The sequence below is a fragment of the Phyllobates terribilis genome, unplaced genomic scaffold (assembly GCF_046119375.1).
Source record: "Phyllobates terribilis strain yellow unplaced genomic scaffold, ASM4611937v1 Scaffold_14__1_contigs__length_39327217, whole genome shotgun sequence".
Classification (NCBI taxonomy): Eukaryota; Metazoa; Chordata; class Amphibia; order Anura; family Dendrobatidae; genus Phyllobates; species Phyllobates terribilis.
Window position 1 is genome coordinate 15,240,907 of NW_027362774.1, and position 26,898 is coordinate 15,267,804.

The 26,898-nt window shown below is 48.6% G+C and overlaps 1 protein-coding gene across 1 annotated transcript in view; it reads right to left on the reverse strand.

Moving 5' to 3' along the window:
* The window catches only part of LOC141175774 (fatty acyl-CoA hydrolase precursor, medium chain-like), a 151,980-nt gene that overhangs the window by 54,614 nt on the left and 70,468 nt on the right, over positions 1-26,898 (reverse strand). The window contains exons 3-4 of the mRNA XM_073659708.1: positions 26,685-26,889; positions 444-582 (exon numbers count right to left, since the gene is read on the reverse strand). Of these exons, the coding sequence (XP_073515809.1) occupies positions 444-582; positions 26,685-26,889 (344 nt within the window). The remainder of the gene's footprint in view (positions 1-443; positions 583-26,684; positions 26,890-26,898) is intronic.

Here is a 26,898-nt window from a genome sequence, read left to right on the forward strand (position 1 = left end):
CTGGGATCGAGCTTTTCCTCTAGTTACTTAGTGTAATTTCAGAATACTTTGTCCTACCTTACAATCTGTGCTCTTGTTTGTGATATTGATATTATACTATTTGTGCTTATTTACAAATATTTATTATTGCTGTTCTGATATTTTGTATCACATTAACTGCAATTATCTCGACCAAGTTTTCCCTTTTTTTCCTTCCCTATTTTCCTTATTTCTCCTTATTCCCTCTTAATAAATATTTTTCCCCTTATTCCTTATTTTTTTGCTCCCTCTTTTCCACCCCCCCCATATTTATCTTAAAAATTCAATAAAAATTATTGAAATACAAAGAATGAAACAACATGAAATTAAGAACAAACTTACAACATAATAAGATTCCCAACAGGGCGCAGACACCTATGAGGACCCTCCAGGCATTAGGAGAAGTAAACACTGCAGATACTTACAGGTAACTTAGATTCCTTGTCTCTGTCGGCCGGAGTAAACACATTCAGGTACAGGCAATCTTCTGAGGAACGGGGCAGCTGTAAAGAGGTTTGGTAATATTCTGCTTCTCCCTTCATGATGTCTTCTACCTGTAAGCACCTGAAATATACAGAATCGATAATAGAAAAAAATATATATAACCAGGCTAGCTGTTCTTAGTCAGTGTCAGCTGGGGGAAGCTGAGCAGAGTGGTTCTGCCTTCTTCCTACCTCTAAATCCTCTAGCTGTACCCTGTGAACGGGTCTGGGGCACCGGGAACCAGGTAGGAGCACCGTGACACCCCAAACTGCACAACACCGCAGAAGAGCCATACCACCGCTCAGCACCCACGTCTGGGCCTAATAGTGCCTCCTGGCCCTACTACTCGGGTGTGGCATACATTACAGTTACAGCATTGAAAACACAGTCTGAAAGCATGGAGGAGCTTGTTAAAGGGAATCTGTCACCCCCTTAGGACCTATCAGACTGATAATATGGGCACACAGGTTATAGAAATGTGAATCTATACTCACCTGTATGTCCCATATTAGCGGTCTGATTGCAGAGATATATCTTTTTATAAAATTCTTATTTCTAGGCTTGGCATCCAGTGCACGCCAAGAAATGCCCGCCTGATTGCTTAATTTAAATATTCCCCCCCCCCCCCCGCAGTCTACGGCTGCGCAGCCCACGCATGCGCAATGCTCCTATAGCTTAAAGCACTTTTTTTTTCCTCCCTGCCCTATTTTACCGTCTGCTCTAGTGCGCATGCGCCGGAAGTCACTGTGACTTCCGCTCCAGTAACCTCCGGCATTCGCAACAATAAGGTTTGGTCCCCACTTCCTCCCAGCATCCTGCTATCTTTGAGAAAGTGGGGACCACACCTCATTGTTGTGCATGCCGGAAGTCACCAGAGCGGAAGTCACAGTGACTCCCGGCGCCTGCACACTCGAGCAGATCAGTAAAATCGGGCAGGGAGAAAAAAAAAAAAGGGGCCTTAAGCTATAGGCGCATTGCACAGGGCCCTGTGATGTGCAGGGGCGGGCAGGGGAGGGGGGATATTTAAATTAAGCAGATAGGTGTGCATTTCTTTGCGTCCCCCAGATGCCAAACCTAGTAAAAAGGATTTTATAAAAAGTATTTTCACAGCCACGAGATCGCTAATATGGGCCATACAGGTTAGCATAGATTTACATTTCTATAACCTGTATACCCATATTAGCGGTCTGATAGGTCCCAGGGGGTGACAGATTCCCTTTAAGCAACTGGTCCAGGCTAATATTCAGCAGGAGCAGGATCAGCAAGAAACCAACAAACTATTTGTGGGGTGACAGGGTGTGGGAGAACAGCAGCCCCTCGACCATGACTACCACCCTGCACACCTTACAGGAGGACCTCTGGTGCTACTTAAAGAACAAGCCTCCCAGATGTTCGACCTGTTACATCTGGTGCAAAATTGGCTGCAGCCTGAGACCTGCTCTCCATCAGAGATGGTAGAAAGAGTGGTGATGGACCGATTTATTCACTCACTAACATAAATCTGTTCAAAGCTGGGTTGGCCAAGAATGCAGATGACCTCGTGAGCCTTGTGGAAAGTTACTTGGCTGTGGAGAACTCACTGTGCAATCAATGGAGCCTAAGGTCATACTTCTGGGAGACCCAAAAGATGTGGCCTAACACCACCTCTGAGGTGTGCCCAAAGACCCAGGAGGGGTCAGAGCCGGATTTTCAAGGGGCTATTGTCTGTTGGAGTTGTCGTGCCCCGGGGCATGTTAGCCAATTGTCCATGGCTGGCACTACTGCAGTGCTGTTCCTCATCCCGTTGAAAGGCCTCAGTAATGCCAGGTGAGTGTGAATGGTGTCCAAGTGACGGGACTTCTGGACTCAGGGAATTTGGTCGCCATGACAAGGGCCACACTTCTGCATGTGCTAGTGTAAGGTGCCCCAGCGAGGTAGTCGTGGGCGAGCTGTGGCCCCTGCTCACTCTGACACCCTACAGACAATGTGTGTCCTCCTCTCATGTGATGCTGTGTATGTGGTGCTCTTCACTAACTTCGGACCATCTGGTCGCGTCTGTCTCCAGGCATTTCTCTTCTGGAACCAGGGCAACAAAAAATTCAGAGGACACGAGGTTCTTAACCATAACTGGGACTTTACTTGGGGAAGAGGAATATGTACAATCAGGGGTGGATTAAGAGTAGCCAGGGCCCCGGGCAGTTTAAAAGGCATTCCCCCCAGGTACCCGATGTATCATGTGACCTGTCATGTGATCCCCTTTGATAGATCATGTGATAGGTCATGTGAGTAATACACAGGTCATCTGGTGCACATCTGTAGATGGAAAAAGACAGGTATCGCCGCGTTGTGCGCTCCTTGCACATTTTCCCTTGTGTACAGCACTATACATAATAGAGTGAGGAAGAGATTCATTTTCCCAAGGGGCCACATGAGACCGTGACTGTTGTGGTGGCCGAACCAATGGGCCGAAATTAATTCTGCTCAATATTAATATTCATGAGAGGTTGGAAGGATCCGAATTCATATACTTATACTCCTTGAGAAAGCCATCTGGCGAAACGGCGTTGGAGGTCGTGGGGCCTAATTATATGGTATTTATTCTAGATGTTTATTTAGTCATATTAAATATTTAGTTTAGCACTCTAATTTATATATATATCCACTGTGATTTACTTATTTATATTTCAAGCTGCTGCTATACGTATTTATTGCACTATGCACTTCAACACATAGTCTGGATTTGCCTTCTATCTGATTCCTATTGATTTATGCCCCACAGTTAATTCATCTGCGTATTTATTATATATCCCTGAGTCTGTTTTCTAATTGATGTGTATTTTTATTTAGATTTGTATTTTAAAAAAAAATCTATTAAATAAATATTTTAAATGATTCTATGATTATTCATTGGTTATTCAGAGGGTTTTGTATTTATGTTAAATGAATATTCCATTATATATATATGGTATATTATTCTTGGCTAGTTGTGTTGCTAAAAAGTTAGAAATATTTTACAAAAAGATGAAGAAATGCATGCTAAGAATCTAAGATGTGAGGGGGGAACTTGGGGGCCTCATCACCAGACACGCTTGAGCGCTACCAGCGCTCTTAGACTTGGTTTGAACAAAACACGTACAAGAGAAGTGGTGCTGTGCAGTGTATATATACAGGACAGGAGGAGTGGTACTGTGCAGTGTATATATACAGGACAGGAGGAGTGGTACTGTGCAGTGTATATATACAGGACAGGAGGAGTGGTGCTGTGCAGTGTATATATACAGGACAGGAGGAGTGGTACTGTGCAGTGTATATATACAGGACAGGAGGAGTGGTACTGTGCAGTGTATATATACAGGACAGGAGGAGTGGTACTGTGCAGTGTATATATACAGGACAGGAGGAGTGGTACTGTGCAGTGTATATATACAGGACAGGAGGAGTGGTACTGTGCAGTGTATATATACAGGACAGGAGGAGTGGTGCTGTGCAGTGTATATATACAGGACAGGAGGAGTGGTACTGTGCAGTGTATATATACAGGACAGGAGGAGTGGTACTGTGCAGTGTATATATACAGGACAGGAGGAGTGGTACTGTGCAGTGTATATATACAGGACAGGAGGAGTGGTACTGTGCAGTGTATATATACAGGACAAGAGAAGTGGTGCTGTGCAGTGTATATATACAGGACAGGAGGAGTGGTACTGTACAGTGTATATATACAGGAGGAGTGGTACTGTACAGTGTATATATACAGGAGAAGTGGTGCTGTGCAGTGTATATATACAGGACAGGAGGAGTGGTACTGTGCAGTGTATATATACAGGACAGGAGGAGTGGTACTGTGCAGTGTATATATACAGGACAGGAGGAGTGGTACTGTGCAGTGTATATATACAGGACAGGAGGAGTGGTACTGTGCAGTGTATATATACAGGACAGGAGGAGTGATACTGTGCAGTGTATATATACAGGACAAGAGAAGTGGTGCTGTGCAGTGTATATATACAGGACAGGAGGAGTGGTACTGTACAGTGTATATATACAGGAGGAGTGGTACTGTACAGTGTATATATACAGGAGAAGTGGTGCTGTGCAGTGTATATATACAGGACAGGAGGAGTGGTACTGTGCAGTGTATATATACAGGACAGGAGGAGTGGTACTGTGCAGTGTATATATACAGGACAGGAGGAGTGGTACTGTGCAGTGTATATATACAGGACAGGAGGAGTGGTGCTGTGCAGTGTATATACACAGGACAGGAGGAGTGGTACTGTGCAGTGTATATATACAGGACAGGAGCAGTGGTACTGTGCAGTGTATATATACAGGACAGGAGGAGTGGTACTGTGCAGTGTATATATACAGGACAGGAGGAGTGGTGCTGTGCAGTGTATATATACAGGACAGGAGGAGTGGTACTGTGCAGTGTATATATACAGGACAGGAGCAGTGGTACTGTGCAGTGTATATATACAGGACAGGAGGAGTGGTACTGTGCAGTGTATATATACAGGACAGGAGGAGTGGTGCTGTGCAGTGTATATATACAGGGCAGGAGGAGTGGTACTGTGCAGTGTATATATACAGGGCAGGAGGAGTGGTACCGTGCAGTGTATATATACAGGACAGGAGAAGTGGTGCTGTGCAGTGTATATATACAGGACAGGAGGAGTGGTACTGTGCAGTGTATATATACAGGACAGGAGAAGTGGTGCTGTGCAGTGTATATATACAGGACAGGAGAAGTGGTACTGTGCAGTGTATATATACAGGACAGGAGGAGTGGTACTGTGCAGTGTATATATACAGGACAGGAGAAGTGGTACTGTGCAGTGTATATATACAGGAGGAGTGGTACTGTGCGGTGTATATATACAGGACAGGAGGAGTGGTACTGTGCAGTGTATATATACAGGACAGGAGGAGTGGTACTGTGCAGTGTATATATACAGGACAGGAGAAGTGGTGCTGTGCAGTGTATATATACAGGACAGGAGAAGTGGTACTGTGCAGTGTATATATACAGGACAGGAGGAGTGGTACTGTGTAGTGTATATATACAGGACAGGAGAAGTGGTGCTGTGCAGTGTATATACACAGGACAGGAGAAGTGGTGCTGTGCAGTGTATATATACAGGACAGGAGAAGTGGTACTGTGCAGTGTATATATACAGGACAGGAGAAGTGGTACTGTGCAGTGTATATATACAGGAGGAGTGGTACTGTGCAGTGTATATATACAGGAGGAGTGGTACTGTGCGGTGTATATATACAGGACAGGAGGAGTGGTACTGTGCAGTGTATATATACAGGACAGGAGGAGTGGTACTGTGCAGTGTATATATACAGGACAGGAGAAGTGGTGCTGTGCAGTGTATATATACAGGACAGGAGAAGTGGTGCTGTGCAGTGTATATATACAGGACAGGAGAAGTGGTGCTGTGCAGTGTATATATACAGGACAGGAGAAGTGGTACTGTGCAGTGTATATATACAGGACAGGAGAAGTGGTACTGTGCAGTGTATATATACAGGAGGAGTGGTACTGTGCAGTGTATATATACAGGACAGGAGGAGTGGTGCTGAGAGTAGCACCTGCCTCCTGAGCTCAAGCACTTCCAGGAGGAGGGTCGTCGTCTGCCTCTCTTCTCCCCAGGGAGAGGCAGGCCTACTGGGAGGCCGGCATGGCTTCCCAGCCTCCTATCCCCCGGTCTATGCCGGCGGGGTAGAAGGAGCCTCAACAACCGGCCCAGGAGGGAGTGAGGAGATCGGGAAGGGTGAGGAAGAATACATCCACCTGCTCCAACCCCGAGACTGTTCACCGCCAGCCCAGAGAGGGAGACCGGGGCACCCCAGGCCCCAGGAACAAGAGCCCAGCAAGATCCTGGGGGGAGATGAGCTCCAGCGAGTCCACAAGTTCCTTCTCCTCCCGAGTGGTCGCCACGTTGCGAGAGTACGAGGACGCCGGCAAAGCACTAACCCAGCTGAAAGAGGAGCTGAGGGAGGCCCGGGTCCTGAACACCCGGGCGTCCAACAAGGAAAGACCCGCGACCTCCCAGAGGTTTAAAGCCCTCAGAGACGAGGTGGTCAGGTTAGTGCTCCTCCGGGAAGGGATTGAGAAAAGCGCAGGTCCCTTCCTGGAGAGGTTTAAGAACCAGCTGCGGTTCTCAGAAATGAAGGGGTTAAACACCTCAGGAGAACCGCCAGCCGGCGTCCTTAGTGAAGAGGAGGATGAAGAGGTGACTGGAGTCTCAGTTGCTGGAGCCAGTGAGGGGCAGAGCCGGAGCTCAAGTGGTCTCCCTGCAGGGCAGAGGACTCCGACAGCAGAGGCTGGAGTGTCGGGGGAGGAGGAGGAAGGAGGACTGCTGAGGGAGATCCGACTGCTGGAGTCTCCAGTGGACATGACGCGGTTTTCCTTCGGTGAGGACAAACCAGTGGAGGAGACCAAGAGGAGGAAGAGGAAGACCGGAGGAGCTGCACAGGAGGTGGTGAGTTATAAGTATGTACCAATGTCTGATTTTGCGCCTGCCACCTTCTGTTTAAACCCCACCAAACCTAAAGGCACGGGCTCTGCAGTGGGCTCGAGGCAGAGGCAAGGTGGGGAGAGGAGAAGGACGTCCGGCGATGCTGCCATCTGTGCGGGGAACAGTGCAGGGGGCGAGGCTGTGGAGGTACTCACAGCGCCGGACATAGGAAGTTCTGTGGAGTTTCCCACACTGCCCTCTGCGGCTAAGTCGGTTATCACCGGGGCTGGGGGGGCAGGGAAGGATGTGAAAAAAACACCTGTGAGGAACACTGGGCACACTGCTGCGCCAGGGGGGCAGTGTGCCCCAGCGCCCAAAAAGGACACTAAGACCCCAAAGTCTGTGGGTGCAGGGTGGGCAGAGGTGCCGAGAAAACAATCTGGCCAGAACAAGGACCAAATTGCTGCAGTAGGGGGGCGGGGCGCTCCAGGAGACGACCTGCAGAAAGCCAGCAGCAACCAAAGGGAAACGGGTGTGGTGCTGCAGGGAAAGGAGTCTCTGGGAGTGCTCCCCTCCCCCGGCTCAGCAGGTGTGAGTGCAGAGACACCAGACACAAGGGAGGAAGGAATGGAGGTGACTGTGGAAGGTGCAGAGAACAGCAGAGGTAATGGGGTGACAAGTAAAGGGAATGGAAATAGTGGTGCAGTGAATGATGGGAGTAATGGTGGAGCAGATGGTGAGAGTAATGGTGGAGCAGATGATGAGAGTAGTAGGAATGGTGGAATTAGTGGTACAGTGAATGATGATGCAGCAAATGATGGGGGTAGTGGTGCAGTGAATGATGATGTAGCAAATAGTGGGGGTAGTGGTGCAGTGAATGATGATGTAGCAAATGGTGGGGGTAGTGGTGGAATGAATGCTGGGAGTTGTGGGAATGGTGGGAGTTGTGGTGTAGCAAATGTTGGGGGTAGTGGTGTAATGAATGGTGGGAGTAATGATCCTGAGAATGGTGTGAGTAGTAGTGGAGTGAACGATGGGAGTAATGGTCCTGCGAACGGTGTGAATAGTACTGGAGTGAATGGTGGGAGCAGCACTGGTGTTGGTGGGGGGGAAGTAGGCGCTGGTCCCGCTGCCCCCCCAGCATTGGCGGGGGCTTCAGCCCAAAGCTATTCAGGAGCTGTCAGTGCTGGGGGTAGTAGTGCGCCCTCGTCTGGTGGCCCTGGGGATGGTGACTTGCAACAGCAGCTCCTGGACGCCCTGAGGAGAGGGGAGAGCTCCATCACTGTAGAGGGGAGGGAGGTTGATCTGTCTTTCTGGATAGAGAGACATGGTCTTTCAGCCTTCCGAGATAGAGGGGCAGAGACTGTCTGGTCTCTGCCGACAACGGGGCAGAGGAGTAACCGTAGGAACGTGGTCCGTCTCCAGTGGGTAAGCAAGGATGCCTGTCCTGATAGGTCGAAGGTGGTTGAGCTCCTGCTGGGGATGGGCTTTGCGGCATATGACATCTTTGCCTTGATCCATCCCTACGGGACCTCCTACTTCGATGTCAGCTTCGTGAGACCGGAGGGCCTTGAGCTTTTCTGGTCTCGCCATGAGCTGGCTCGGAGTCGCCCCGAATGGCATGGTCTCTTTCCCCTGGCAATAACCCGCCAAGATTCAGTCAGGAAAGTGACCGTTTTGACTAGTAACGAGTCGCTTTCCTGTATGGACATTACCACCTGGGTGAGTCGATACGGAGAGGTCACCAATATTCCCGAAAAGAATCTGGATGACCATGGTATCTGGTCAGGGGCCTGGACCTTCATGGTGAGATTGAAGGTTTCGGGAAACACTGTTACCCATATCCCCTCCTCAACCTTTTTGGGGAGGGATAGGATCTTGATTTTCTACCGGGGGCAGCCTAAGGTCTGTCACAGGTGCGGTAGTCCCACACACTTCAGTGCGCAGTGTACCACCCAGAAATGCGCACTGTGTGGGGACCTCGGTCATCTTGCTGCTGCCTGTCGCAGGATTAGGTGTAACTTGTGTGGTGACCTCGGTCACCCGTTCAGTCGCTGTCCGCGTTCCTTCGCCAATGCGGTCCTGAAAGCGGCGAGTGCGGGACAGGCGAAAGCTGGAACTAATCTTGCCGGTGAAGGGACCAGTAGGCAGGGATCCGGTGAGGAGCAAGCTGCCGCCATACACCATCAGGCGGCAGGAGAAGCGCCGTGGGGACAGGGGGCAGGGAGTAATGTCCCTAAACTCTGACCCAGGTACTTCACTTGCAGCTGAGGATCCTAAAGACAGTGAATTGAGCGAGGAAGTCAAGAGACTTGAAAGGGAAGAGCGAGAGGACGCCACGTCTTCCCAGGAACCCTCTTCTGGTGACAGTCTAGATGAGGGAGAGGGGGAGTGGTCACAGAAAAAGAAAAAGGGTAACAGAAAAACGGCCAGAGGTAGGAGGGGGACCAGGTCTCGAGCTGCCTCTTTGGAGTGCGACCCCTCTGACTCTCTGGCCGTGATCCAAGCGCCATTGGAGGGTTCAGCCGCCCCCCCTCTGTTGGATCTCTCCAACCGGTTCGGGGCTCTCCAGGACCTCCCTCTGGAGGGGAGAAGTGGGGACCCGGGGCCGGAGGTTGCGGACAAGGTGGTTGGGGCTCAGGAGATGGCTGGGTCTTCCTCTCGGGGGGCAAATACAAAGCCCTCTAGGGGGACGACTAACCCAGGACCACCAGACGAGGGCAAGAATGTATGTAAGGAGAGAATGGACGAGTCTGTTTGTCTTAAGCGCACTAAAAATCCGTCATTATCGGAGGAAGAGGTTGGGACTGTCAGTGGTGGGAAGAAAAAGGCTATCTAATTCAATCAATCATGATGGCGGCACCCACCCCGTTGACGCTGGCAACTATTAATGTTTGCAGCATAAAGTCAGATGCGGCAAGGTACACGGCCTTTCATTTTCTCGGCCAACTTGACGCCGACATTTTGTTTTTGCAGGAGACCAGGTTGACCGATATATCAACCTTGCATAAAGCAAGGCGGGAGTGGAGGCATGGGCCCTCCTACTGGTCTCTTGCGGCTGAGCCGTATAGCGGGGTGGCGGTCCTTTTTAAGACCGCAGCGGTTGAATGCAGACGAGTGATCGAATTAGAAATGGGGAGATGCTTGATCCTAGATGTCTCCATGGGGGGACAAGAGCTTTGGCTCATTAACATCTATGGTTCCCAGTCCAAGTGGGACCGCAAATGTCTCTTCCTGAAGATCAAACCTTTTTTATTTTCGAGTCGGCAGGTGGTCTTCGGAGGGGATTTCAACAATGTCACGAGATCCTGTGATAGAGGAGGTTCCGGAGACCGGCTGGCTTATGACTGCGTCGCGTTAAACAGGATAGTGAGTGAGGCTCGCCTGGTGGATGTCCACATCCGGCACAACCCGGGCGACACGGGATTCACCTTTTTTAGAGGTAGTCAGTGCAGGTCTAGGCTAGACAGGTTTTATTTGAAGGAGGAGGCCGTCTCTTCACCGTTGTCGGTTGTGGAGGTGGGGTTCTCCGATCACTGTTTGATTATGTTTTCTCTGAACGTTACAGAGACTCCTCGGATGGGAAGAGGCTATTGGAAGCTGAATTCGTCACTCCTTGAGGAAGAAGCTGTGAGACGGTCTTTTGAGGAATTCTTTCAGAGCCAGGTACCATTGCTGGGCCTAAGTAACACTAAGTCAGAGTGGTGGGAGATGTTCAAACATCGGGTGGCGAGATTCTTCCGGCAGCTCTCGAACCTCAGAAGCCTGAACAGGGATCGCCTGTATCAGAGCCTGAGGAGGAAACTCGAGCATCTTGTCTCGACTGGAGGTAGCCGCGAGGAGATCTCCAGAGTGAAGTCCTTGCTGAAGAGGTGTCAGTACGATAGGCACGCATCTTTGGTTTTCGAGAGGGACTACGGGAAGTACTGCTCGCCCGACCCTTACAGAAACTGTAAGATGTCAGTGAATAGTAAGATAGTGACAGTACGGGGTCCCTTAGAAGGTCCAGATCAGGGATCTTGGAGGTCGTCAGTTCCTACTACTCGCACCTCTTGGGAAGGAGGGAGCTTGATCGTGACGGGATGTCGGCTTTCCTGGCTGAATCCGTTCCTGAGCCAGGGGCTGACCTCTCGCTGGGCGATTTGGCAGAAGCGATCAAAGAAGAGGAAGTGAGACTGGCGATCGATGGGCTTAGGCCCAAAAAGTCGCCAGGTCCGGATGGCTTAACATCCGAGTTCTTTAGGACCTTTAGGGACTCTTGGGTCCCCCTCTTGACTCAGGTGTTTAACGAGTGTCTCTCCTCGGGCACTCTGCCGAGATCATTAAGGAGGTCAGCTTTGATCATCTTGTCAAAGGGTAAGGATCCGTCACGCATTGAGAACTGGCGTCCCATAGCACTTCTCAATGTGGACAGGAAGATTTTGGCTAAGATACTTTTCAACAGGCTGGTGAAGTTTGCACCCCGGCTCCTTTCGGAGGTTCAGCACTGTTGCGTTCCTGGCCGTAGCACTTTTAGTGCTGTTCTAGGTGTCCGAGAGGCCGTGGAGCAAGGCAGGGTGGGCCTCTGGAAGGGGTTCTTGCTGACCCTGGATCAGGCAAAAGCCTTTGATCGGGTTAACCACGAGTACCTCTGGTCCACTCTTTTGAGGTATGGTCTGCCTGGACGGTTTGTGGACTGGCTTAAGACCTTGTATGCAGGGGCTGAGACTTTCCCTCTGGTGAATGGGTGGATTGGACGACCTTTCGGGGTAGGATCCGGTGTCCGTCAGGGCTGTCCTCTTAGCCCTTTGCTTTACGCGTTTGCGATCGATCCCTTCCTCAGAAGGATCGATTGTGGACCGCTGGCGGGGGTGCGGATGGGCGGGGCGGCGCCGGAGGCTATCCTGAGGGTGGTGGCCTACGCGGACGATGTCACCGTCTTTGTTTCTTCGCAAGAGGAGGCAGTGGTGGTGATGTCAGAAGTGGAACGCTACTCGGAGGCATCCGGGTCCAAGGTCAACCAGGATAAGTGTGAGAGTCTCTGGCTGGGAGGCGGAGATCCCGGGTTTGATCTTCCGGACACCCTCCCCGAACCCCAAGAACATGCCAAAGTCCTGGGCATCGAATTCGGCCAGGGTGATTACCCCACGAAAAACTGGGAAGGCAGAATCAAAGGTGTCACCCAAAGAGTGGACCAATGGAGGGGTTGGTCTTTGACCCTGAGGGAAAGGGTTGGCCTGTGCAAAGCTTTCCTGCTCCCCTTGCTAATCTACCTGGGCAGCGTCTGTGTCTTGCCAGAGCCTCTCTGGACACGGGTCTACAGTCTGTTCTTCCAGATGTTATGGGGGAACAGACTGAACCTAGTCAAGCGGGAGGTCACTTACCGCACGAGGAGACTAGGGGGTTTGAATATGGTGAACCCCGTGGTGTTCCTAGTGAACACCTTCTTGAAAGTGAACGTGGCAAACCTCTGGAAAGAGAGGGCTCCTCCGTGGGTATTCTCCTGCAAGGGATGGTTTCAGCCTTTCTTCCAGGAATGGGAGACAGGGGGAAGATTGAAGGATCTTCGCACACCACACGGGCATCTCCCGGCTTATGTTACCCCGGTTCTGAAAATGATCCGCCGGTGGGGTCTGGGAATGTGGGAGTTGAGGTCCCTCCCGAGGAAACTCCTCGATATAAGGGTCTTGCTTTCTCATTTTCAGAGTCCATTGGCCCTCAAAGACTGCCCAAGTCGGGATCTGGAGGTTGGGTTGAGTTTGTTAAATTCTAGCAGGATCCCCGAGAAGTACTGGGACTTGACTTGGCGCTGCTTCCATGGTAAGCTGTGTGTGAGGGACAATTTGAAGTTCAGGAGCTCCGAGGACAGGAATTGCCCCCGTGAGGCTTGTGCTAACGTGCTGGAAAGCATGGAGCACTTCCTGCTTCATTGTCCCTTTAATACAGAGGTGTACAACAGGGTGGGGGCTTCCATTGGTTGGCCGCGGCTGGCTACTCTGTCCTACGCCGGGTGGGCCTATGGAGCGTTCGGAGACCTTGGGAGAAGGGACCGAGACACTTTATTCATAGTCAGCGCAGTGGTGAGGTATTTCACGTGGAACGCACGAGTTTTAGTCTCGACGCAGAGTAAAATCCTCCATGTAGATGAAGTCTGTAGGAACATCCTAGGTGACCTGGTGAAGGTACGTTCTCTGGAGTATGAAAGACTGGGTGCCCGGAGGGCGGCCCGTCTCTGGAGGGGCTTTTCCTTCAGGGTGCCTTAGTCCGGTAGTACTCCTATATCCTGGTGGTGGGCTGATGTCTTTCCACCCTAGATTTTTGTTTCGTATTTCTGTCTCCTGGATAGAAGGTTTGCTGGCATCGAACTTGAGCCTTGGATGGTGAGTGTGTAGGTTGTGTTCTGTTTATATTGTATATAATGTATAATAGGGGTTTTTAGTTAGGTTGGGTGGGGGATTTGGGGGGGTTCTTCATCGGCGGTGATAAGAGGACTGATCTGGCCTGGTCCAGGCCCCGCCTGGGGAAAAACTTTGGGGCCTGATCCTAGCTCGGAGTAATCCTGAACTTTGTGGCCAGAGCTGGATCAGGGGTGGCGGGATAGTTAGTGTAGGTCTGTGTTTTATATATATATTAAAAAATTACAAAAAAAAAAAAAAGTTTAAAATTGTTCATGTCACTATTGTATATATTGTTATTTTTGGTTTTCTGTGGTGTGAATGAGGTGCGGTAAGGGGGTGACTGTAAGGTCAGGCAGTGGGACCAGTAGGTTAGTGTTAGTGTCCGGTTGTATATACGTTATATTAGGTTTAGTGTTTTATTGTATATAATCTTGTATATAGGACGGTGTTTTATGTGTATATAGGACGGTGTGAGCGTTGTGTGGGGTTGTATATAGTAGTATGAATGAAGCTGGGCCGGGGGTTTTATAATGTTTATTTCTTGTATATGTATATATTCCTGGGGGGATTTATTTTCTGTGATTTGTCGTCTTGTTTTGTTCTTATGTTCGGTGTCCTGTAATGTATTATTGTTCTGTCATGTACTGTACTTATTCTATCAATAAAAAAAAGACCTGCAGTGTATATATACAGGACAGGAGGAGTGGTACTGTGCAGTGTATATATACAGGACAGGAGAAGTGGTGCTGTGCAGTGTATATATACAGGACAGGAGAAGTGGTACTGTGCAGTGTATATATACAGGACAGGAGAAGTGGTACTGTGCAGTGTATATATACAGGACAGGAGGAGTGGTGCTGTGCAGTGTATATATACAGGACAGGAGAAGTGGTACTGTGCAGTGTATATATACAGGACAGGAGAAGTGGTACTGTGCAGTGTATATATACAGGACAGGAGGAGTGGTACTGTGCAGTGTGTATATATACAGGACAGGAGGAGTGGTACTGTGCAGTGTATATATACAGGACAGGAGGAGTGGTACTGTGCAGTGTATATATACAGAACAGGAGGAGTGGTACTGTGCAGTGTATATATACAGAACAGGATGAGTGGTACTGTGCAGTGTATATATACAGAACAGGAGGAGTGGTACTGTGCAGTGTATATATACAGAACAGGAGGAGTGGTACTGTGCAGTGCATATATACAGGACAGGAGAAGTGGTGCTGTGCAGTGTATATATACAGGACAGGAGAAGTGGTGCTGTGCAGTGTATATATACAGGACAGGAGAAGTGGTGCTGTGCAGTGTATATATACAGGACAGGAGGAGTGGTACTGTGCAGTGTATATATACAGGACAGGAGAAGTGGTACTGTGCAGTGTATATATACAGGACAGGAGAAGTGGTACTGTGCAGTGTATATATACAGGACAGGAGGAGTGGTACTGTGCAGTGTGTATATATACAGGACAGGAGGAGTGGTACTGTGCAGTGTATATATACAGGACAGGAGGAGTGGTACTGTGCAGTGTATATATACAGGACAGGAGGAGGGGTACTGTGCAGTGTATATATACAGGACAGGAGGAGTGGTGCTGTGCAGTTTATATATACAGGACAGGAGAAGTGGTGCTGTGCAGTGTATATATACAGGACAGGAGAAGTGGTGCTGTGCAGTGTATATATACAGGACAGGAGGAGTGGTACTGTGCAGTGTATATATACAGGACAGGAGAAGTGGTACTGTGCAGTGTATATATACAGGACAGGAGAAGTGGTACTGTGCAGTGTATATATACAGGACAGGAGGAGTGGTACTGTGCAGTGTGTATATATACAGGACAGGAGGAGTGGTACTGTGCAGTGTATATATACAGGACAGGAGGAGTGGTACTGTGCAGTGTATATATACAGGACAGGAGGAGTGGTACTGTGCAGTGTATATATACAGGACAGGAGAAGTGGTGCTGTGCAGTGTATATATACAGGACAGGAGGAGTGGTAATGTGCAGTGTATATATACAGGACAGGAGGAGTGGTACTGTGCAGTGTATATATACAGGACAGGAGGAGTGGTACTGTGCAGTGTATATATACAGGACAGGAGAAGTGGTGCTGTGCAGTGTATATATACAGGACAGGAGGAGTGGTACTGTGCAGTGTATATATACAGGACAGGAGAAGTGGTACTGTGCAGTGTATATATACAGGACAGGAGAAGTGGTACTGTGCAGTTTATATATACAGGACAGGAGAAGTGGTACTGTGCAGTGTATATATACAGGACAGGAGGAGTGGTACTGTGCAGTGTATATATACAGGACAGGAGAAGTGGTACTGTGCAGTGTATATATACAGGACAGGAGAAGTGGTACTGTGCGGTGTATATATACAGGACAGGAGGAGTGGTACTGTGCAGTGTATATATACAGGACAGGAGGAGTGGTACTGTGCAGTGTATATATACAGGACAGGAGGAGTGGTACTGTACAGTGTATATATACAGGACAGGAGGAGTGGTACTGTGCAGTGTATATATACAGGACAGGAGGAGTGGTACTGTGCAGTGTATATATACAGGACAGGAGGAGTGGTACTGTGCAGTGTATATATACAGGACAGGAGGAGTGGTACTGTGCAATGTATATATACAGGACAGGAGGAGTGGTACTGTGCAGTGTATATATACAGGAGGAGTGGTACTGTGCAGTGTATATATACAGGACAGGAGGAGTGTTACTGTGCAGTGTATATATACAGGACAGGAGGAGGGGTACTGTGCAGTGTATATATACAGGGCAGGAGAAGTGGTACTGTGCAGTGTATATATATAGGACAGGAGAAGTGGTACTGTGCGGTGTACAGTACAGACCAAAAGTTTGGACACACTTTCTCATTTAAAGATTTTTATGTATTTTCATGACTATGAAAATTGTACATTCACACTGAAGGCATCAAAACTATGAATTACCACATGTGGAATTATATACTTAACAAAAAAGTGTGAAACAACTGAAAATATGTCTTATATTCTAGGTTCTTCACAGTAGCCACCTTTTGCTTTGATGACTGCTTTGCGCACTCTTGGCATTCTCTTGATGAGCTTCAAGAGGTAGTCACCGGAAATGGTCTTCCAACAATCTTGAAGGAGTTCCCAGAGATGCTTAGCACTTGTTGGCCCTTTTGCCTTCAGTCTGCAGTCCAGCTCACCCCAAACCATCTCGATTGGGTTCAGGTCTGGTGACTGTGGAGGCCAGGTCATCTGGCGTAGCACCCCATCACTCTCCTTCTTGGTCAAATAGCCCTTACACAGCCTGGAGATGTGTTTGGGGTCATTGTCCTGTTGAAAAATAAATGATGGTCCAACTAAACGCAAACCGGATGGAATAGCATGCCGCTGTAAGATGCTGTGGTAGCTATGCTGGTTCAGTATGCCTTCAATTTTGAATAAATCCCCAACAGTGTCACCAGCAAAGCCCCCCCACACCATCACACCTCCTCCTCCATGCTTCACGGTGGGAACCAGGCATGTAGAGACCATCCGTTCACCTTTTCTGCGTCGCACAAAGACACGGTGGTTGGAAGCAAAGATCTCAAATTTGGACTCATCAGACCAAAGCACAGATTTCCACTGGTCTAATGTCCATTCCTTGTGTTCTTTAGCCCAAACAAGTCTCTTCTGCTTGTTGCCTGTCCTTAGCAGTGGTTTCCTAGCAGCTATTTTACTATGAAGGCCTGCTGCACAAAGTCTCCTCTTAACAGTTGTTGAAGAGATGTGTCTGCTGCTAGAACTCTGTGTGGCATTGACCTGGTCTCTAATCTGAGCTGCTGTTATCCTGCAATTTCTGAGGCTGGTGACTCGGATAAACTTATCCTCAGAAGCAGAGGTGACTCTTGGTCTTCCTTTCCTGGGGCGGTCCTCATGTGAGTCAGTTTCTTTGTAGCGCTTGATGGTTTTTGCAACTGCACTTGGGGACACTTTCAAAGTTTTCCCAATTTTTCGCACTTACTGCCCTTCATTTCTTAAAGTAATGATGGCCACTCGTTTTTCTTTACTTAGCTGCTTTTTTCTTGCCATAATACAGATTCTAACAGTCTATTCAGTAGGACTATCAGCTGTGTATCCACCTGACTTCTGCACAACACAACTGATGGTCCCAACCCCATTTATAAGGCAAGAAATCCCACTTATTAAACCTGACAGGGCACACCTGTGAAGTGAAAGCCATTTCCGGTGACTACCTCTTGAAGCTCGTCAAGAGAATGCCAAGAGTGTGCAAAGCAGTCATCAAAGCAAAAGGTGGCTACGTTGAAGAACCTAGAATATAAGACATATTTTCAGTTGTTTCACACTTTTTTTGTTAAGTATATAATTCCACATGTGTTAATTCATAGTTTTGATGCCTTCAGTGTGAATGTACAATTTTCAAAGTCATGAAAATACAGAAAAATCTTTAAATGAGAAGGTGTGTCCAAACTTTTGGTCTGTACTGTATATGTACAGGACAGGAGGAGTGGTGCTGTGCAGTGTATATATATAGGACAGGAGAAGTGGTACTGTGCGATGTATATATACAGGACAGGAGGAGTGGTACTGTGCAGTGTATATATACAGGACAGGAGGAGTGGTACTGTGCAGTGTATATATACAGGACAGGAGGAGTGGTGCTGTGCAGTGTATATATACAGAACAGGATGAGTGGTACTGTGCAGTGTATATATACAGAACAGGATGAGTGGTACTGTGCAGTGTATATATACAGAACAGGAGGAGTGGTACTGTGCAGTGCATATATACAGGACAGGAGAAGTGGTGCTGTGCAGTGTATATATACAGGACAGGAGAAGTGGTGCTGTGCAGTGTATATATACAGGACAGGAGAAGTGGTGCTGTGCAGTGTATATATACAGGACAGGAGGAGTGGTACTGTGCAGTGTATATATACAGGACAGGAGAAGTGGTACTGTGCAGTGTATATATACAGGACAGGAGAAGTGGTACTGTGCAGTGTATATATACAGGACAGGAGGAGTGGTACTGTGCAGTGTGTATATATACAGGACAGGAGGAGTGGTACTGTGCAGTGTATATATACAGGACAGGAGGAGTGGTACTGTGCAGTGTATATATACAGGACAGGAGGAGGGGTACTGTGCAGTGTATATATACAGGACAGGAGGAGTGGTGCTGTGCAGTTTATATATACAGGACAGGAGAAGTGGTGCTGTGCAGTGTATATATACAGGACAGGAGAAGTGGTGCTGTGCAGTGTATATATACAGGACAGGAGGAGTGGTACTGTGCAGTGTATATATACAGGACAGGAGAAGTGGTACTGTGCAGTGTATATATACAGGACAGGAGAAGTGGTACTGTGCAGTGTATATATACAGGACAGGAGGAGTGGTACTGTGCAGTGTGTATATATACAGGACAGGAGGAGTGGTACTGTGCAGTGTATATATACAGGACAGGAGGAGTGGTACTGTGCAGTGTATATATACAGGACAGGAGGAGTGGTACTGTGCAGTGTATATATACAGGACAGGAGAAGTGGTGCTGTGCAGTGTATATATACAGGACAGGAGGAGTGGTACTGTGCAGTGTATATATACAGGACAGGAGGAGTGGTACTGTGCAGTGTATATATACAGGACAGGAGGAGTGGTACTGTGCAGTGTATATATACAGGACAGGAGAAGTGGTGCTGTGCAGTGTATATATACAGGACAGGAGGAGTGGTACTGTGCAGTGTATATATACAGGACAGGAGAAGTGGTACTGTGCAGTGTATATATACAGGACAGGAGAAGTGGTACTGTGCAGTTTATATATGCAGGACAGGAGAAGTGGTACTGTGCAGTGTATATATACAGGACAGGAGGAGTGGTACTGTGCAGTGTATATATACAGGACAGGAGGAGTGGTACTGTGCAGTGTATATATACAGGACAGGAGAAGTGGTACTGTGCGGTGTATATATACAGGACAGGAGGAGTGGTACTGTGCAGTGTATATATACAGGACAGGAGGAGTGGTACTGTGCAGTGTATATATACAGGACAGGAGGAGTGGTACTGTACAGTGTATATATACAGGACAGGAGGAGTGGTACTGTGCAGTGTATATATACAGGACAGGAGGAGTGGTACTGTGCAGTGTATATATACAGGACAGGAGGAGTGGTACTGTGCAGTGTATATATACAGGACAGGAGGAGTGGTACTGTGCAATGTATATATACAGGACAGGAGGAGTGGTACTGTGCAGTGTATATATACAGGAGGAGTGGTACTGTGCAGTGTATATATACAGGACAGGAGGAGTGGTACTGTGCAGTGTATATATACAGGACAGGAGGAGGGGTACTGTGCAGTGTATATATATAGGACAGGAGAAGTGGTACTGTGCGGTGTACAGTACAGACCAAAAGTTTGGACACACTTTCTCATTTAAAGATTTTTATGTATTTTCATGACTATGAAAATTGTACATTCACACTGAAGGCATCAAAACTATGAATTACCACATGTGGAATTATATACTTAACAAAAAAGTGTGAAACAACTGAAAATATGTCTTATATTCTAGGTTCTTCACAGTAGCCACCTTTTGCTTTGATGACTGCTTTGCGCACTCTTGGCATTCTCTTGATGAGCTTCAAGAGGTAGTCACCGGAAATGGTCTTCCAACAATCTTGAAGGAGTTCCCAGAGATGCTTAGCACTTGTTGGCCCTTTTGCCTTCAGTCTGCAGTCCAGCTCACCCCAAACCATCTCGATTGGGTTCAGGTCTGGTGACTGTGGAGGCCAGGTCATCTGGCGTAGCACCCCATCACTCTCCTTCTTGGTCAAATAGCCCTTACACAGCCTGGAGATGTGTTTGGGGTCATTGTCCTGTTGAAAAATAAATGATGGTCCAACTAAACGCAAACCGGATGGAATAGCATGCCGCTGTAAGATGCTGTGGTAGCTATGCTGGTTCAGTATGCCTTCAATTTTGAATAAATCCCCAACAGTGTCACCAGCAAAGCCCCCCCACACCATCACACCTCCTCCTCCATGCTTCACGGTGGGAACCAGGCATGTAGAGACCATCCGTTCACCTTTTCTGCGTCGCACAAAGACACGGTGGTTGGAAGCAAAGATCTCAAATTTGGACTCATCAGACCAAAGCACAGATTTCCACTGGTCTAATGTCCATTCCTTGTGTTCTTTAGCCCAAACAAGTCTCTTCTGCTTGTTGCCTGTCCTTAGCAGTGGTTTCCTAGCAGCTATTTTACTATGAAGGCCTGCTGCACAAAGTCTCCTCTTAACAGTTGTTGAAGAGATGTGTCTGCTGCTAGAACTCTGTGTGGCATTGACCTGGTCTCTAATCTGAGCTGCTGTTATCCTGCAATTTCTGAGGCTGGTGACTCGGATAAACTTATCCTCAGAAGCAGAGGTGACTCTTGGTCTTCCTTTCCTGGGGCGGTCCTCATGTGAGTCAGTTTCTTTGTAGCGCTTGATGGTTTTTGCAACTGCACTTGGGGACACTTTCAAAGTTTTCCCAATTTTTCGCACTTACTGCCCTTCATTTCTTAAAGTAATGATGGCCACTCGTTTTTCTTTACTTAGCTGCTTTTTTCTTGCCATAATACAGATTCTAACAGTCTATTCAGTAGGACTATCAGCTGTGTATCCACCTGACTTCTGCACAACACAACTGATGGTCCCAACCCCATTTATAAGGCAAGAAATCCCACTTATTAAACCTGACAGGGCACACCTGTGAAGTGAAAGCCATTTCCGGTGACTACCTCTTGAAGCTCGTCAAGAGAATGCCAAGAGTGTGCAAAGCAGTCATCAAAGCAAAAGGTGGCTACGTTGAAGAACCTAGAATATAAGACATATTTTCAGTTGTTTCACACTTTTTTTGTTAAGTATATAATTCCACATGTGTTAATTCATAGTTTTGATGCCTTCAGTGTGAATGTACAATTTTCAAAGTCATGAAAATACAGAAAAATCTTTAAATGAGAAGGTGTGTCCAAACTTTTGGTCTGTACTGTATATGTACAGGACAGGAGGAGTGGTGCTGTGCAGTGTATATATATAGGACAGGAGAAGTGGTACTGTGCGATGTATATATATAGGACAGGAGAAGTAGTACTCTGAGCAGAACCAAATCTTAAGCAGACAGGGCCCTTCTTTGAATCTCCTGTGATCTGTGTCATGAAGGCTGGCGGCTGCGCATAGCGTGGTGCATGACGTGGCCGCGTCTGCTATACAGTGATGCCGCCGGCGGGGCACAGCATCACACAGGAGTACAGTGCCGGCCAGCGGCTGCTAAGACTGCAGACCCTTCAACAGCTGATCGGGGATCGGCGCAGGCACAGCCCTCCTCTGGTCATGTTGACACGATGCCGACACAGTTAAGTGCGGTAGTAACAGGAGATCTGGGGCTGAGGCACGACACCACTTGCACCAACGATGATGGCGCACAAAACATTATAGTGAGGGCCCAGATTGCCCTCATTATAATCTGCCTATGTGTACAATATTTACAGGCAGCTATAATGGATAAGGCCCAAAGGGTTGTCATCTTTCCCACAGGTATTTGATACAACTTCAGCCCTGGTTCCCTCTTTAAGTGAAGCATCTCTGTTGCTCTATTCTCCAGCCCTAGAGAATCTTCCTCACCAGTGACAGTATATCCGGATCCTAGTTCTTCCCATGCCCTAGCCTTGAGTCCTAGCTTCTTCTGCAGCCTGCAGACAGAATGTGCCTCCAGGTCCTCAATACCTCTGTTGAGGTACACTACACTAGTCTCTGGGAATGGTGTGGTTGTAAGTTGTATCCATGGGGATGCCAAGAACTATCCCATGACCAAAGTCGACAGAAGCATAGCCTGCGGCTCAGTGTCTCAACAAGTGGGAATGGTCAAGGACTTGTTGCATGTTATTGTTATCTGTCAAGATTTTCCTTTGTTCTGGTACTTATGTGATGAAGCTGTAGCACCCAGTAGTCCAGCAACCCACCAGGAGGCAGCTATGGTACAAGGTCACACAATGTAAATGGCGAATTTCCGTTTAGATCATGTAAATCCAGGTGGTATAATCGGTTGGCTCAAGTGAGATAATTTAAGCCTGGGGATCGGGTACTTGTTAGCGCCCACAGAGGGGAGCAAATTCCTCACTCAGTGGAAAGGCCCTATAGGGTTCCTAATATTCCAAGGCACCACAGATAGTTGGGATAAAATGTAGCTTTTATTCCATCCTTAAAAACACAAGGTGAAATTACAATAATGAGGCTGACAATGTAACGTTTCAGCCCTAACAGGCCATTTTTCAAGCCAGAAATATAATAAAAATCACAGCCATGGCGCCTGGACAAGACTAGGGATTTTGTGTTAATGGTTTTGTTTCTTGTTGTGCAACCTATGGAAATAAATGTCACATTGTTTTGACTGAAAAATCCAGTGCCTCTGTGAACGCTACCTAATACCTACCTAAGAGCGTGAATCCCTACAAAATATATAATATACATGTGGTGCCCCTGCAGGTCCAGTTGCAACTGAGATACTGCATCTCAGCCAGAGGTGTGATACCCCACTCTCAGGTAAGGAGGGAGCAGAACCTGGGACCCAACCACTCACATCCAACACTACATCACTCCATTAGGGAAGGTCCAGATAGCTCTTGAGGGAGAGCACAGACCCGGTCCCTGTCTGGAGGATGGAACTAGGTAGAGGAGGTGGGTGGAGGAAGTAGTTTAGGGGAGCACTGAAGGGAGAGTATAAAAGAAGAGTAGAAACATCTAGAAGGGTGGAGTAAGAGGAGACTGGAGCAGTGAGAAAGGCTCCAGAGTGAGAGAAAGAATCCTAGGGGCACGGGAAGTGCAGAGTCCACCCTATGCGCCCGAGTTCACGCTGACCGTGAAGGGATCAGGTCACAGTAGGGGACCGGCCCCAGACTAGTGGAAGACTACAAGACTCAGCTAGCAAACCGGAGGTTGCAGTATCTTCAAGTGCTGTAGCCAAAACCACACATATGGGGGCGGTTCAACTTTGGCGTCACGAACAGGATGTACCAACCCGTTACACCGGGTCTCGTGTGCCCCAAGACTGTATTTGAGACTGAGTAATGGTGCTCGCCCTGAAAGAACAGGCGCCATGTGTATGTCTAAGGAAGATAAGCAACCTCCCATCGTGGGCCAGGCTAGAAGATGTCGCGAAGGGCCATGCCTGCCCGTTGCAACAACGGCCATATCAATAGACTTGTCCATCAGTCAAAGGAACCCGCCTCCTGTTGTGGCCGACAGCGAGATGAAAAAGGTCCGCCCATGAAAGGGGAGAGGGAGGAATAAGTCCTGGGAGAAGGACAGATACACTGGCGGCTGCGGAGAAGTCACCATAAACCCGGTAGGTGTGATGGCGAAAGACGGTGGAAAGGCTCCGGTGCAAGGAGTGGACATGGAAGACTTTCCCAGCTACCCCAGTTACCCGGAGGGAGCTTTGGAGCAGATGCCCCAAGGAGTCCCGAAATTCCTGCAGGCCGAAATACAGGAACTTGGTCAGCAGATGAGGCAAGCCCAGATGGACGCCGTTGAAAAATGGAAGGACGCGCTGCTGGAGAAGATCTCCCGGCAGTGGACGGAGTTACGGCCTGCTCCTCCAACTCCAGCCCCGGAGGGAGACGAGAAGGAGACGAGTGGCTCCGGAGAGGCAGCTGCAGCAGGTAATACCCCTGCCCCAGTGGCTGATGATACCTTAATTGGGCCCCTGGATCCCCCAGCAGTCCCTACACCCGGCTGGGTGAAATGTAACGTGGAATGGGACTGGTCGGCGCAAGAAAAGGGTAGGCTGTGGGTTCCCTTAATTCCTGCGCCAACGCCCCAGGCAGAGTAGAATGCAGATGGGAGAACCTGGGAGGGGACCTGATGGGATTCCCTAGGGAGGCACCAGTGAGACAAACCCGGGAGGAAACTCTAAAAAGAGAGAAGTTCTGCCAGCAGCAAATCCCGAAGTGGAAGGTGGAGGAAAAGGAGCGGCAGACCCGATGGCAGGCCATGGAGGAGTGTAACTTGAGAGCCAAGGCCCAGGCTCGCAAGGCCAAACCCGCCGATCGGGGTCAGAGAGTACTGGGCATGGTTGTCAAGGTTAACCTGGATGAGGACTGGGGTTTAATCCGGGAGCCCAATAGAGCCCAGGACATATTTGTGACCAGGAGGGATGTAGAGTCGCACCTCCAGCAAGGTAATCCCGACCGCGACCTATATCCCGGTGACCGAGTCACCTACACCCGGCAGAGAGGAGAGAGGGGGTGGTACGCGCTTGATGTGCGTAAGGCGAGCACGGAGGACATGCCCTTGACTTCTGGTGTCGCTGATCCTGACCATCCACAAGTAGCTTCTGCTCCGGCTGCAGTTAAGTACCCGGATCTGCCTTCTAGCAATAGACGATCAGATGAACTCCCCGGACAGGGAGAAAGAGCTCACTCTCAGCTTCTGGCGTGGAAGCAGCCACAGGTTCCACCACGGAAGAGGCAGGAGCCATAAGCTGATGAGTCACTGAGTGGACTAATGTAAAATAGTTACCTGGTTGGGTGTTTGTGAAAAAGTTATAAACTAATAACTGTGTAGTACCCGGTTAAAGAAAAAGGACACTGTGGTTGTAGACGTTGAACGGCTCGAACTTTTATTGTAAAAAGTTGGCACTTCTTAATGTGCTTGTTGGTTTTATAGGAAACTGAACAAAAACCCATTTGGCGTGGCCGAACGTGTGGTCCAAAGAGTGGATTAGCTATGCCCTGCAGCCACGCCCAGGGCCTACGTTGGGAGTTTTAGAACAGGTCCCCCATTTTGCACTTGAAACAGTGAGATGGACACCCTGATAGGGATCTCACTGGAGCCTTCTGAACTTGCTTGAAAAAGTGATAAAATGTTTTACGTTTGATAAAATGTTATCTAAAGTGATCTTATATTGTTTTATATACCCAGTAGTTATATGTAACGTTTAAGAAAAAGTGCCTCCCATAAAGGAAAGAAAAGCTAACTATTTACTGTCTTATCCGGAAAAGCATTTAAAATCTTGCATGCCTTAAATTTTTGTTTTACTCTGTTCCAGCCCACGGACGTGCTGTGTTTAATGTGGGGGGGGAATGTGGCACCCCTGCGGGGACCAGCTACCAGAGAGGTACTGCATCTCAGCTAGAGGTGTGGTACCCCACTCTCAGGTAAGGAGGGAGCACTACCCGGGACCCAACCACTCACATCCAACACTACATCACTCCATTAGGGAAGGTCCAGATAGCTCCTGAGGGAGAGCACAGACCCGGTCCCTGTCTGGAGGATGGAACTAAGTAGAAGAGGTGGGTGGAGGAAGTAGTTAGGGGAGCACTAAAGGGAGAGTATAAAAGAAGGGTAGAAACATCTAGAAGGGTGGAGTAAGAGAAGACCGGAGCAGTGAGAGAGGCTCCAGAGTGAGAGAAAGGATCCTAGGGGCACGGGAAGTGCAGAGTCCACCCGTGCGCCCGAGTTCATGCTGACCGTGAAGGGATCAGGTCGCAGTAGGGGACCGGTCCCAGACTAGTGGAGGACTTCAAGACTGAGCTAGCCAACCGGAGGTTGAGGTATCGTCAAGTGCCGTAGCCAAAACCACACACATTCACTGAAAGGGTGGCTATATAGGACCAAGGGGACAAATAGAACGTCGCCGGACAAGGCCCGTGGCCACTGGCTCGGAACACTATGTGCGAGGCACAGGGCAGGAGGGCGAGAGCCAGCGCAGAGAGACGAGACGACTCGGGAAGGTACACAAAAAGGGGGTCCTGTTCAGGTGCACCCAAGCTATCTGAAACTTGGCCGGATCACTTTCCCGGAGGACACAGGACTTGGTGGGCTGTTATAACCTGCTGGCAGTTGTAACCTGGAGCATCATAAAAACTGTGAGTAAACACTTGAAGACTGCACCCCGCTGTGTCCTCAACTTAATTGCTGCGTCACCTGCCTTGCACTACACCAACAACATCTACATTCATCTCTTTAACTGCCCTGAGGCCTAGCTCTACCCGTGGAGAGCTGAACCATCTCTGCTGCGTCACCAACGGCCCCTAGTGAATCGTAACAGCAGCGGCGGCCATCTATAGCAGCATACCACGGGTGGCGTCACAAATCTTTATTCCCCAATTGACTTTATTTCTGACTTTCCTTATTGACCGCCCTGGGCCACGGACCGGGTCACTGCCACTGTAACTGCCCCAAAAAGGACCGGCCCAGCTACTGAGAACTCCACGGCCCCTGGGGGCGCGTCATAAATATATATGTACACACAATACGTCACTACAGCCTCATCACAAGTACATGATACTCACATGGGAGCAGGCTCGGAGGCGTCTCTTACAGATTTCCAGGGTTCTGGAGGTTCTGGGTTACCAAATCTCTGTGATCCCACAGGAGGTTTCGCAAAAGGAACTCCAAAAAATGCATCTATGGCCCTAGATGTCTCCTTCACTGGCACCGTGATGCCCCGCAGGTCTCCATATTTAGTGGTTATTAATGGTCTTTCAGCTTTCACACCTAGAATCA